Here is a 15,451-nt window from a genome sequence, read left to right as displayed (position 1 = left end):
CGCAATTTTTTTAACAAACTAAGCTTAAATTTCTTCAATAGATTTTTAAACGATTTTTCAATTTTTATAAAGAACTTTCTGCAGTTGCTTTTAGCAGCCAAAGCTTACAAGTTTTTAATAGGTTATTTAAATGAATTCCTAATTTTCATAAAGAATCTCATCTTGTCTTCCAGCAGCTAAAGTTTAAACTTGTTTAATACAGGGTTATACATAATTCCCTCCGGGCAGGAACTGGACGATCACATTGATGTATGCGGTGTGGCCAAGGGTTAACACATAGAACTGTAATGTATGTAAGTAAAACTTGAATAGTTTCGGAATAATTTCATATGTTTCTTTTGAAGTTATACTTCTTATGCGACTTCCAACAAGTTGGTAGGATCCAGTTTTCCCTCATTCATTTCCATATTGTTTTGGTTCTCACTAGCATAAAAATAATAAAAGTCATAAAAGTATTCGCGATCGCAACGAACTATAGGGGGCGTTGTTGTATGAGACGCTTACCTGCGATTTCCATATGAACCGTCATTCAGTTACTCTGGAGACGTCGTTAATGTAGTGTGTAGCATTGCAACGTTCCTTCTTTAATGTGGCTTATTAAATTTAAAAAAGAAAAATGCTTGACATTCTTTCTTATGCAAACGAAAACAAAATGGTATCTCTTTTTATTAGAGAAGGAATATCCAAAACACGCCGGAAAAATATTTGTACATTAACAGAAAAAAAATATGTATATTCTTATAAGAGTTAAAACCTAATGCCAGAGAAATAGTATTACTAAATTTAATGATATAACATGAAAGGCCCATTTAAACTTTACATTCTATAGTTTTAAGAATCATATTACTTCAAAAATTAAAATGAACAAAAAATATACATAAACCTCATAATTTTATGAAATTTAATTTTGTAAACAACGTTTTTTGACAACAATTTTTATCAAAAAATTTCAAGTTTCAATAAAAATCATTATTTAGAAACTAAGAAACGTAAAATAAAGAATGCTGACGAAACAAAAACAAAAAAAAAACAAAAACAATTCTTTTTTGTCGCCATTTTTAGTGCTACGAATATTCGTCTTTGGGATTTGCCAAAAACAAAACAAGATGCAATTTTATTTTATCAGGAGGGAAATATTTTACCGAAAAAACGAAAATGTACCAATTCCCACAACATAAAACTTTATCTTGGCAAACGTACGTTTTGGAAATGTTATTTCATTTGGAATCTTATTCATCAGAGTTCATATGGCGATATGATTGTTTTGAATTTATGCTAAACTCTATATCGGCTCATTTTCCACCGAAATCCAATTAACTATTTTGATTTTAAATAAAGTGTTTTATTTTATGAACTGTCGCAAAAATTTTAAGTGTAGATTGGCGGCACTTAAAAACCGCCAAATCTGTAGCGGCGGTGGCGTTAATACGTCGTAAGTACCGAATTTTTATTCCATACTTTTCTGAATCATATTATTTCAAACATTGGAATATACAAGAAGTATACATAAACACATAATGTTATACCATTTAATTTTTCAAAAGTATTTTGAGAACAATTTTTATCAAAAAATTATAAACTAAAGAACGGAAAATAAAGAATTCTTAGGATAAAAAAAACGATTTTAAGAATTATTAACATTGAAATAAAAACTTTCATATTGTTTCTTTTTTTATTATTCTTATAGTTCTTAATCAGACGTAAAAAACCATTCTGTAGAGAACGATCATCAAATGAAAAAAAAATATTTACAAGCAAATTTTTTATTGTAAAAATCATTGCACTTACCTGATTTATGATTCCCGGAGAATTCCAAAATGATAAGTTCCTTGTTTGAAAACTTTATTCTCAAATAATAGATGCATAGTTTATCCCTTCATTACTTTTAGATAACATACTACACAGCAAAATTTTATAATTGATATGAATTTGAATATGTAGCTAAAAACAGAATAGCTGAATTCTAGTTTAACTTATTCTTTCAAAATTAAAAAAAACTTACCAAGAAAACGATTTAAATTAATTAAGAATCAGCACAAATGGCACTATTTCAAGTAACTTGGATAATTTTTTATTGTTGTTTTCCGAATTATATGGATACAGAAATATATACTATTCTATAACGAAGAAGAATATGCTATAACTATTACAATTCTGTATGTTCTGAATTCATATTTATTCACTGGAATGACGAAAGCAATGTTGACTTCACTTTAATTCGTAATGAATTGAAGACAGAAGAAATACATTTTACCTTAATACACACATCTGTAACAGTATCCGAAATCGGAAGTCATCAGTTGCAAGTTTGTTGATAATAGAAATTAAAAATTATTGAGGAATTTTTCTTCAAATGTTTGGCGTGTTCTGTTCCTGAAAGATTTACTAATATTCTGGAGATTTTTTTCAAGTTCTTCGGCCTTTTCCTTAGGGAAATTTTGTTTCTTATTTGCTGCTAAAAAATGGCGTCTGATTCAGTCAATGACTTTGATGGAACTAAATGAAAACGTGATAAATTAATGTCCGATATTTACAGGCTCCCGCTAGACGGCGTACTCGAGCGTTGCGATCGCGAATTGTTTTTGAAGTTATACTTCTTATGCGACTTCCAACAAGGTTTCCTTAAACGTTTAACACTACATTTTTATTGGCCGGGAAATCACGTGGTAGGATCCAGTTTTCCCTCATTCATTTCCATATTGTTTTGGTTCTCACTGGCATAAAAAATAATAAAAGTCATAAAAGTATTGTTTTTCTATAAATATTTTTTTAGTTTGATTTGATACACATATAATTTAATAGGACAGTATTTTTTATTTTCAAATTTAGTGGATAACAATTGTAAAAAGTAAGTGAAAACAATCCCACGGACAATGCGACAGATTTAAGGTTATGTCAATTTACGTCTCTTGTGAATATCAATTCATTGTTAGGTTTTCTCTTTTGAAATTACATTATGACGCATTCACGTACATTATTAATGCAAATACATTTTCCATGGCGAGACGATAAGGCAACCGCAAGCACTTCCACTGGTTCAAGAGGTCCACGAGGGAAAAATGCACTATATTGCCGTGATTACAGAGCACAGAAGCGAGCGGAGCAGGAAAAAGAGTCGTTATATAGAACTAGTGATCCTTCTACGACTGCTGATTCTTCTACAATTAACGTCGCAGGTTACGAAGTTTAACTTCTTCCGCTCGGAGGGACTCCACACACAATTTTTTTTTAATATTCGCCTTCTTTTTTTTTACTATAACGTTTCGAAACCCCGGAGGGAATTATGAATAACCTTGTATGTTGTTAAACTGAATTCCCAATTTTTATAAGCAGTCTGACGCAATTTTTTTTAAACAGCCATAGTTCAAATTTGTTTAATATGTTGTTAAGCTGAATTCTCAATTTTCATAAGGAATCTATGGCATTTTTTGAACAGTTATGGCTTAAATATATTTGACAGGTTATTGAACTGAATTTATATATTTCATAAAAAATCTCATGCAATTTTTTTAACAGCCTAAGCTTAAATTTGTTTGATAGTTTGTTAAACTGAATTCTCAATTTACATAAAAAAATCAATTCATACCTTGAGAGATTTCCAGACTATTCGCCTTTGCAAAGTGAAAGTGAAAGCTAAAGTAAATTGTTGATCTGATGATCTCTCGTGAAAACTACAATCACTCATCGCTATTAGGCATCCCTGGTTTCATTTTAATGCTAGTACTTATTAGAAATAAGATCCAATCTTTAAGCACTTAAATCTGGACTTTAAAACTAAACACTATTCATACAAAAGTGGTACGCAGTACTGGATTATATTCTAAACAAGGTTACGATATTTATTTATTATCTATAATTTGACCTTTCCTGAATTTCGCAATTTTTATCAGGGACGAACCGTTTGATATAAAAACTGAAATAAAGTGACAAAATATATCAGAGTTAAAAGTAAAAAAGTAATTTAACTAGTGAAATTAAGATTACAACCTGGTAAGCAAATCTGCTTTCCTTACTGCTTCTTTATTTTTTATATTATGTTTAATTTATTCTTTATAAATTTTATTAAAATAAACAATTCAGTATTTGTCTTTCATCATATTTCAGGGTTTTCAGTACTGGTTAACTTAGATCAGATTATTATTATTATTCAATTTAGTTAAATGCTCAGAAAGTTGTAAAATTTTTGGAATGCATGCGTTTGAAATTAAAATGTGATGATAAAAAGTATTTGGTTCAAATATAAACTAAATTGAAACTTAAAAACTGAACCAAAAAATGACAGTTTTTAATGTTTTCAACCATAGCTTTGTGAGTATTATAAAATATGAAAAAAAACTACTGAATGAAAAGCTTTAAAATTGATTTCAGTATTTATAAAAAACTTAAATAACGATATAAGTTGCATTTAATTTATTTTTAAGATGGGCTAGTTTAAAACCAAGTTTTCAAGTATAAAAAATTAAGTGAAAATTATAATTTTTTGGCATTATGTTGTTCAAATTAATAGTACTACAGGGTTATACCATGTTAGAGTAAAATGAAAATGGGAATTAAACAATGCTATTCAGCTATAATTGACGCCAAAATGAAATGAAAAGAAAGCCAGTTTATTATGCTTACGTAGTACAGAAAAAATTTGATATTAATTTTTTTTGTTAAACAGAATAACAAAAGATATCACCAGAATAATCCTATGACTCAGTGATTTTAGAATTTTAAACGCAGAAGAACAGAATCAGAACTTTTTGAACAAAAGGGTCTTGAAATTTAAATGAAATACAAAATTTATTTATCTAGTTTAAGTTTTAGAATATATAGCTAAAGCAATATTCAATGGATAAAATTACACTTTATCGTATTTTGAGCCAAAGGAAATAGCACTGCAAGATATACAATTTAAATTAATTATTCTTTAACTTTATAAAATTTATAGGGTAAATCTATAGATAACAATAGTTTCAAATCGAATTAAATTTGAACCGTTATGGCTCAGGGTATAGAGTAAAATTGAAATAAAAATACTAAGAACTGAAATACAGGAAATGTTTATGCATATTTTGAATTCTCATACATGTCCTCAACACACTTTGAGGAGAAAATAAAGGAATATTTAAAACGAAGTGTGACAACAATTTTTTGAAATTAAACTAACAAGTGACAATCTCCCTTTGACGATGTGAGGTGTCCTACTAATGCAATAGGAGAAACGTGAAATTAACGCATGGAAAAAAAACACATTTCATAAAAAGTATGGAAAATAACACATTTCATGAAAAATATGGAAAATAATACATTTCATACAGTTAGCCATGAAAAACTTACAATAAGCATTAAGGAATGAAATTTATCTTGAAGAATAGCTAAAAAGAATTTAATAAACAAAAATATAATATATATGTTACCGGAAAAGTTTGAAATCCGGCATTCTATAGAATGCCTAGGCATTGTATACAGTGCCTAAAACTAACTGGCAATGTAAGAGATTATTTATATTTCTCACATTTCCTAGGCATTCTGTAGAATGCCAAATGAGAAGCCGTCAAAGTATAAAATCTTCTGTGGCCATGCTAGTAATGGTGTTGAAATGGATATTTTGTGCAATATTTGTTTCTGAACTGAAAATAATTGTGACTTAAATGTGAAGTTTTTAACGAAAATTTCGTTTCCCTTAATAAGAAAGGTGTTCTTCATTCTGTTTTGTACTACTTTCATTTTTCCTTACTCATTTTGAATAATTTTTTTTAAAATTTCACTCTCATTATTTTTTCAGCATAACATTTTTATTTTTGAGAAATGCGCATCATTTACATGATAACTTCATCGGGACGTTTTTTCATACTTTGCCTAAATAGCATTTGTCATTCTATAGAATGCCTAGGTATTACATACAATGGCTAGGGAAAGTATCTAATACTTCTCATATTTCATATCTTGCCTAAAATCATCCGGCATTGTATACAACGCCTAGGCATTTTATAGAATGCCGGCGTTTCATACTTTGCCGGTAACATATAGATTTAATCAATCACTTTTGAAAAAAACTTGTACAGTTTTGAAAAGGTTTTCAAGGCACGCAGTAACGTACTTATATTCATTAAATTATGAGTTTATAGAATAGAATAATATGCAGTGTTTAATCGAACAAGCTAAAGGGTTTAATTTGATAATATAAAGGTCTGTAGAATCAGAATGTACTATGCAGGGTGTGAATGGCCCTCAAAAATTAAAAAAAAAAAAACGGTTTCAATATTCTAATTAAATCTTTCTTTCTTTCATCTTAAAATTACAAAACGAAACGAAGCCAAACGTAAACCATTAACAAACCCAAAAATTTCGGAGCTGTTTATTTATTTGGAAATATTAAGTGTAGTATTGAAAATTAATTTGCTAAAATGCGTCTCAATTTCTCACTTTAAATATTTCTTTAAATTTTTTTAAGGATATTTGATATGCCAATACGCATAAACGAAAAGTGAACATGTCTGCTAGATTTTATGTGGTCATCTCTAATAAGTTGATGATGAGATGGTCACCGAGTTTATAGCATCACTCCACAATAATATTTCTCCGTTTCTTACTCAGGAACAACTATTGAACTATATAATTGCCTTAAAAATCCAGCTAGTTGAAAAAATATAATCAACTTATGGTGGAAGTAATGATGGGTACCAATTTATATTGAATATGGAAATCTCAGGGTGTTGGAGTTTGTATTGGTATAGTGGACTAGTTGAAGATAGTAGTGATGAAATCAGGGGGTGATGAATATAACACTTGAAAATGAAAACCGGATCATATAAAGCTTTTATTTAATATACCTGCAGAGCTCGAGATACCAAATATAAATATTATCCATAAGAATTTCAGTTTAATCAATTTTGAATAACAATATTAATATGGACAGGCCATGGGAGACAAATCCCCCCACGACCTGCCTAATCAAAAGCCAAATTAAAAGGTACGTGTAATTTGTTCCCAACGAACACAGAAGCATCGGTAGGAGATCCAAAATTGGCAAATTATCAAAATATAACATAGCCAAAACAAAGCCAACCATCATATCAATATTGGAGTTGAAAGAATACCTTGGCGATCACGAGTCGCCAACAAATTTATGAGAATTATTACAACCATGCAACTGAAACATTTTTGCGGTTAGAAATTTAAAATTAAAAGTTATAAATAGATTTTTGTTTTCGATTAGAGGCGACAGTGAATTAATAAGTCTGCATTAGTAATGAAATAAAAATTATCCGTTACATTGATCTATCCATACGAGAAGAAATAAATATTTTATGTTCGTTTTAAAAAATTAAATCTTTAATTTATTTTAAATATAATTCTATTAATAAAAATAAGCTTAAGTAATCAAAGATAGTTAAAAGGATAGGAAATAAATATGTAATACCAATTGTGGCATCACACAACTCATTGAAAAAAAACAGAACACTCAATTCAAGAAAAAATATTATACCCCTAAATAAAATAAGCATAAACATTTTATATTTGATAATTGTCGAAAGAATGATTTGACTAAATTGATAAACGAGTTAAACTGCTTCTGGCCCAACTGCAACAGCTGCAATATATTAAAAAAAAATCGGCGAGATTTAAGCTTGCCATCTCTCCTCTAAGGCTATCTAATCTAGATTTACCCTAAATGATTACTGAAATAAATTATTAAATCTCACATAGCAAAACGAAAAAATGTTTTTGAGGCAATTGACCACTTTTTTGCGAAACTGCGTGAAAATATCCATTTGCTTTGAATATTGCCGATAGCTTTAGAACCACTTTAATTTAGCAATGATAAGAACTCAATTATAAATTCATTTTTGGAATTGCAATGAATAGGAGTAAATTTTATAATTTTATAAAAAGGAAGATTCTTAAAAAATTTGCAATTGGAGTGAATTGCTAGATTGCAGCTCTAATCAAATAAAAAAAAATTTTTTATCGCATGTTTCAATGAATTATTTATCTTTGATTTCCTTTGTTTGGTTATCGAAAATGAAATCCCCATTAATAATATCACTCAGTGTGGTGATGATGTTACAGAATTCGTATTTAATAAATATATGAAACGATGTGATCTTGAATTTTCTCTTTTAAAGTGTATATCTATAAACTTAGTTAATGGAAATTCAATAAGAACTGATACAATGAAAATGATAATAGCCTATAAAGTTATTAATAATAATATAATAATTGAAAATTATAATTTATAATATACTAGTGGGCTGCGAACCCTACTCGCTGAAGCTCATCAACCTCCGAAAATTGCTAGGCAATTTTATATGGTTTGCTTCGCAAATCAAGCTCGATTCGCACGCTGCTAACTTAGGTACATTGCAAATGCACAAAATTCTAAGAATTCAAAACAATCATTCAAATCCATATAACAACTTTTTTTTAAACAAAAAATTACATCTTTTTAGTAAATACTAAATCATAAAAATAAATTTGAATTCAAATAAATGACATGTAATTCGCTAAACCTATTAGAAATGTGCTATAGTAAAAAATCTTAAGATAAAATTTCTAAAACTGATATCTCTTTAAAAAGTTTAAAATTTTGACTATCACGCTTCTTTTGATTATACTTCAAAAGCGCAACAGCACGACTGAGACTCATTTGTCAATGAATAACTAAAAACAATAATAAAACAAATAAATTTGTGATATAAATCAAAACTTGTCAAATAAATTCGTAATATAGAAATTCGTGAAAAAAAGCACTTTCGACAAAATACTAAAATAGAAATCTATCTACAAAGACTACTCACTTCTGCCTAGCTTAATAGTATGAGATTGCCGCAGCTGAATTGTTATTTCCGTTTCCGTTTTTAAAAGCGCTATATGTTGAGCCACCTAAGCTAGATTTGGCATGCGACATTTTTAACGGCAATCATTGGTCGATTTTCTAGCGTTGCCATTCGGGGAGTTGTAATGAGGCTTTTTTTTGTCGCCGTGTAAGAGAAATATATATAGAGATTATGGTAAATTCCAATTATAGCATTTTAAATGATACTAAATATTTATTTTAGTGAGTTAAACTCTTTACTCAGATTGTGGTAAATCTAATAGTAGCTGTATCTAAAACAGCCAACAGACAATAAAAAAAAGTTGTATATTTGGTGCAATCAATGCGTTGGATAGTGATATTAGAGTACTTATTTGTCTCGGAGTATGATAAAAAATCTATTATCACAATACTTGTACTTAGTACGACAAATCCAGATGTATTCTAGGTTTCCTTTCAGACTGAAAAGAGACTTTTTTCCTTCATATTAACATATGGAGAATTTTATGTCCGGAATTTATTATTTACTCTTTAACTACTTATTTTTTTTAAATAATTTTTGTTTTATTTTATTCATTGAAATGTATTCTAATGAACACTTCGTTACCAAATTTTAAAATTTAAATTTGTAAATAATTATAAAACTTTTTCAAATTCAAAAGTTCATGTTTTAGAACACTTACATACTTGAATTTAAAAATTAGGTTATCAAGTTCAGTAGAATGCGTTTCAATGAATAAATTAAACCAAAAATTATGTATAAAAATTTCATTACTGAGTAAATGAGGAAATTACGGTTTTATAATTCTCCTTATGCTAACATGGACGAAGTAAAATCTCTCTTCTGTCTGAATGGAAACCTTAAATACTTCTGTCTTCACCGTATGCCGCATTACATTTAAAAGTATTACTGGCGTTAATAATAGTTATGCGATTTCTTACAGCCTTTGAAATAATTCCCGAGAATAGTTTTTTCGCCAAAACTGATTACAGATATATTAGCGTCGTTACTAATTAAATTAGAAAATTAAAATTAATTAACTTTCGGTATAAGTAGGATTGAAATTACAAAAGAAAAACAGTTTTGCACTAAAAAGCTAAATTAATGAAAGAAAAGTTCTTATGTATAAAAACCTTAAAAATCACCTTATTAACATTGGCAGTAATGATACTTATTTAATTTTAGAAATCCGTGGATACTACTGCTTTTATATTTATTTATGTTTTTATTATGTACTAATATATTTTTGTAAAAATTGGTTTTTGCAACTCAATGAAAGGGACAGTACGGTAGAAATTTGTTGATTAATGGTAATTTTGATTGATGGTAATTTTTGACTATCAAGAGTTGACATCGATCATTATGCCAAATGATACTGAACATAATATTTATTTTGAGGAAGGGATAAACTTCAAAAAATTTGTTTTGCTTAGTGTGATAACATAAAGCCACCGGGTAGGGCTACAAATAATGAAAATGGAATTGTTTTAGTTTAATTAAATTGTTCGATATATGTCTGTTTTGAGAGTGATTTCATAGTGTTGATTAATATTGATCATTTATAGTTTCTTTTCACCCGTAGAAAGAATGGGTATTTAGCTAGTTAAGAAATAAAATAGAATATCAATATTTTTACAAACTACTTTTATACATTGTTTTGTCATTTCCTTTAGAAATATTTATTCCTGACTATTTTAAGAATTTGTGATTGAAGGAACACAAAAATAATTGAAATTTTTTAGCTTTAGTAACTCATGGATTCCTTTATTTCAGAAACATGCAGGCGAAATACATCTTTTTGTTGGTGGCAGTTTTTTTATGCGCATTTGGTAAGATATGAAAAACAAAATAATCAGTTTTTTTGTTCTCACACTATCGCTTTTGCAAATTTACTATCATTATCATTAATCAAAAGTTATTCAGGGTGATTTATTTTAAACGCGCTTTGCATTACGGTTTACTTAATATATATTTCGCTTATTTTATGGACATTAAGATTTGATTTATACAAATTTCATGAGGTTTATAGACATTGCAGTTTGATTTAAGTAAATTTCAGTTATTCTATGGGCATTATGATTTGATTTATATAAATTTCGATACTACTTGAAACACAACAGTTTTAATTTTTTAATTTTATTATGGATTCATAAAATGTTCCAACTTCTGCTTTAATTTTTGATTTTCTAACAAATGTATATAATTAAGGGGACTAAGGCTAATAATTATTCAGAATATTAAAAACAGAGTTTCTGATAATATTTTTAAACTCTCTTAGAAATTAAATCTATTTTCGTAATTAGTAACAAAACTGTTCAGAATTTTTGTTTAATTTCTTTGTTAAAAAATAAGATTTATTTATAGAAAATTTTATTATTTAACAAAACTATGTTCCATGAACCAAGTTTTCATCGCATGCTGATGCCAAATTAGATCAATTTTAAATATGCATTCTAAAATAAAATTTCATCATTCAGAGTAAGTTAACTGTAGGATTTATTGTACAAAATCATTTGCCACATATTTCTGAAAACTGAATTTTCCTATCCAGTGTCAGACAGCTATGCAACAAACCATTGTACAAATAGTTCAGTTGTTTCTTAAGGAGATGGCGCCACACGTTTTGAATTAAAATGAAAAGCCACATTAAAATGACAAGCCACATTAAAACAATGACAATAAATAAAACTAGGGTGATTAATTCATTGATTTAATATCAATAAAGTTTTTGAAGTAGTGAAGTTAATATTTAGTTGTTTCGTATAGAGATGGCGCCACACGTTGAATATGATGACAAGCCACATTATAATATTTAGCAAAGGCTTCTCTACTAAATATATATATATATATACATATATATATATATATATATATATATATATATATATATATATATATATATATATATATATATATATATATATATATATATATATATATATATATATATATATATATATATCATTATCCAGCTATGATATAATTATATCCTTCGAATTATTCAGCAAATTAATAAAAGCATATTTTTAATTTTACTAGTTTTCTTTCGTAACAACCCGCGGAATGTTCATCTGGTTAATCATGTCATAGTCATAGATGAATCATAACAAATAAGGTTGCGAGTCATTTTATTTTATTTTATAACCAGCGTTAAACAGCTGACCCAACTCTAAATTTACAACTAGCAAAGCCGATCTCCACAGCAATTAAATTTCGAATCTAACCCAGAAGTCAAGGGAACTCCTGAATCAAACATTGAGACAAACTAGCTTTCATGGTGGAATTTTTGATGGAATTAACCCGCATTTGCGTTAAACGGAGAAGCAAACCGCCAAAATCTTCCTTAGTTAACTTGATGAGAAGGGGATTCCAACGCATGATCAGTCTACTACTGAGGATATCTTACGTCAGCACTGTGGCTCTTGCGAGCCGGTGGCAGAATTCCGATTAACGAAGCATGTATAGGATTCGAACCTGGAACACCTCATTGCGAGGCGAACGCTCTATCTTCTGAGCCATGGTGGCTCCCAAAGTGTTGGATCTGTAAAGTCCAAGAGCAATCGGCATGTAATACGTTCGTAAGCTAGCCCTGTTTTAACAAAATTAACAATCATTATGAGTGTGGCTAAAAACAGCTGATTAAGCACTGTTTTAAATATTTTTTTTATTTCCAATGGCAGATATGAAAGACAAATTTGTAGCTGAGAACAATACAAAGAAAGAACAAAAAACGGAAACAAGAGCTACAAAAAGAAAGAGTCTATAGGTCTGCAATAATGCATCTCGCCCGCCAATAACGTTCCCACAAGGGCCCAGGAGGAAGTGCAGGGCAACGTCTCAGATGGTTAGCTTCCATTTCTTCTTGCAGGTTACATAATGGACAAAAGGGGCTTGAAAAGATTTTGATTCTGTACGGGTGTTTTGATAAACAGTCATGGCCAGTGGCAAGGCGAAAAAGGGCCACAGATTTTTCTCTTGGCCATGAGAATATCTTTAATTCCTTCCAGCCAGTCTTTATCTTTATTTGCTTCTTGGAGTTTTGCCTCAAATGTTTCTTCGAAGAGAGATTTTTATTAGCCTTTTTGCAGTGTGGGAAGGAGCTGGCTTAAGAGATATTTGTTGAATCTTGGCGGCTTTTTTGGCCAAGAAATCTGCAGTTTCGTTACCTTGAAGTCCACAGTGCGCTGGTACCCATTGAATGGCGACATTTTTGTTGTGTTGGTCAAGCCTTCAAAGGGCTTGACGACAATGTAGAATGTCGGCAGATGCGGGGGCCTTGGAGGAAGCATAGCTTGGAGTGCAGCTTTGGAGTCAGTTTTAAATATTCACAGTAACAGTTAATGCACTACTAATTTCTCCCTCAAATCCATAATTTGACCGTATTAAAAATTTAGAAGAAAAGCATATAAATTGTAATTTGTTAAACTGGGAAATTCGCTTAAATGTGAATTAACTCACAGTCGAGAGGGCGAATCAAGAATTTCATGAAATAAACTAAACAGTCAACAAGGAGCGTCTGCTGCTGATTATTGCAAAACAATCTAAAGTGACCGGATGAAGAAACCGGCCCAAGGAAAGCTTTTTATTTTTCATCCAGAATAACTCAATAATTGAATCTAATTCAAGATGATTTTAACTCTTGTAAAATTAAATGACACTCTCAAATTCATATTTATTCTTGAAATTTTATTTTACTTTAAAGCATGTAAATTAAGTTTATATTTTAAAAATTTCAATATTGTTTGGCAATTTACCTATTCCAAAAATTTTTTTGAAAATAGGTGAAAATGAGTGCATCACTCTTTTTATAATGTAAGAAAAATTAATATTATTTTATTAACAATTCTGTGGAAAGATAATAACCTATTAAAACATTAATATATTTAAAATTGTGTAATTTATCTACTTAAAAATATTTTGTTCTTTATTGTAGCTGCTATTGCAGTTGATGCAGACCACGGATGTCCTCATGATGAGCCATCGTGTCACAGTTATTGTAGAAGTAATGGATTTGCTTTTGGATGGTGTGGTGGTTTTCTGAACTTTAATTGCAATTGCCATGGCACGCAATAAATCCTCGGATTTGGATTTATTGCGAAATTTTTCTACGCAAAACATGATGTGGCACTTCCCAGTTTTATATGATTGGTAATGATGTGCAATTTATAATTAGAATCTCGAAATAAAATAAAATTATTTTCATTGCAATTTTTGAGATTCTTAGGTTTCATTTCTTAATCAACTATTTTACTTATTATCCTGAATTCGGTAGTCTTAGTACAATTTGTTTCAAACATTCTAGTCTAAATGAATTATTTTCCTGGTGTTTGAAAATTGTATGTCGATCCCTACTAGAAATTTGAATAAGTTTTAAATATTTTATTTACATCTTAATATCAGAGACTTTTAAAATTAGTGTTTCACATTTAAACCAGAATTTTTCTTTTCAAACTTCTAACTCAAGAAAAGAATATAAAATTGTAAATCAGGAAACTGTATTATATATTTTCTCTCATTAAAGATAAATTTCCTTTTGAATTTCATGCTTTCTAAATACAGTAGGTTCTAAAAATAGGCTGTGCAATTCCCTGTTTCCTAAGACCTGCAAGTCAGCAATGGGGTAGTATTTCCTTTCACTATTCTTAGATAGTAATTAAAATGGAAATAGAATTTAAAATTGTCGTGAAATATGACTGGCACGAAACAAAATTATATAAAAGAAAAAAGGATCACGATAGTACAAATTGAATGAAGTGAAAAAATAGAAAATGGAATTTTTTTGAAATTTCTACTGGTTTGCGCTCGAGTATGTATTTTTCATAGTATTCATGAACTAACTGTACAATTCAGTAGCCTGTAAGTTAGCATAGGAGTTAATCGTTTTTTTTTCATTATCCTTGGTAGCAATTAAAGCGATATAGGGGGTCAAAGGTTTTCTTGAACTACAAGAAAAAAAATTGAAATAAAAAATGAAAGGAGAAAAGATTACGATAGTACAAACTGAAAAAAGTAGAAAAAAAATAGAAAATGAAATTTATATATAGTTTCCCACTCGTTTGCGCAGGATTATAGTCATACATTCATAGTATTCATAGACTAACTGTAAAATTCAGTAACTTACAAGACATCATTGGAGCTAATCGTTTTTTTTTATTATTCTTAAATGGTAATTAAAATGGTAAGGGATTTAAAGGTTGTCCTTAACTATGCATATTGCAAGAACAAAATTAAAAATGGAAGTGAGAAAATTGCCATAATAAATTTTTTAAAAAAATAGAAAATGATTTTTGAAAAAAAGCTTTTTCCCGTTTGCAGACGAATATGTACTTTTCTTACATTCCAGCATTTTCGTATGATGATTTCTTAAAATATTGACAACTTGGCATGATCCGATACATTTGAGGCTTATATGTCTATCAACTAAACTAATGTAGAAAACAAAGCTATGGTCAAACTGAGTTAATTTAAATCCACTAGAAGAAAAGTAAATCGAACCTAACTCTTTATAAATTTATTATTCTAATAATTCCTTACGATTCTTATGATTAGAATAATACCATTATAAATTTTTATTCTTATATTCATATAGCAAACAGCAGTACACCAAGGAACAGATACGATATTAGCAATTTGGGAGCATATGGCAC

General features: G+C 29.1%; 1 protein-coding gene across 2 annotated transcripts in view; it reads left to right on the top strand.

The window, feature by feature from the left end:
- LOC139425213 (defensin-1-like) overlaps positions 1-14,012 on the top strand; it is a 59,498-nt gene extending 45,486 nt beyond the window's left edge. Inside the window, exons 1-3 of one of the 2 annotated variants that reach the window (XM_087166147.1) lie at positions 3,948-3,990; positions 10,578-10,633; positions 13,738-14,012. In XM_087166147.1, coding sequence (XP_087022273.1) covers positions 10,582-10,633; positions 13,738-13,877 — 192 coding nt within the window. In that variant the 5' untranslated portion in view covers positions 3,948-3,990; positions 10,578-10,581 and the 3' untranslated portion in view covers positions 13,878-14,012. Of the gene's footprint in view, positions 1-3,947; positions 3,991-10,577; positions 10,634-13,737 lie in introns of those variants that run through there. The other variant, XM_087166146.1, reaches the window with a different exon arrangement.
- Positions 14,013-15,451: the final 1,439 nt, after the last annotated feature.

Source organism: Parasteatoda tepidariorum, chromosome 6 (genome assembly GCF_982258835.1).
Source record: "Parasteatoda tepidariorum strain Cologne lab strain chromosome 6, Ptep-v5.0, whole genome shotgun sequence".
NCBI lineage: Eukaryota > Metazoa > Arthropoda > Arachnida > Araneae > Theridiidae > Parasteatoda > Parasteatoda tepidariorum.
The sequence above is the reverse complement of the archived record's forward strand: the minus strand, read 5'-3'. Positions and strand labels throughout refer to the sequence as shown.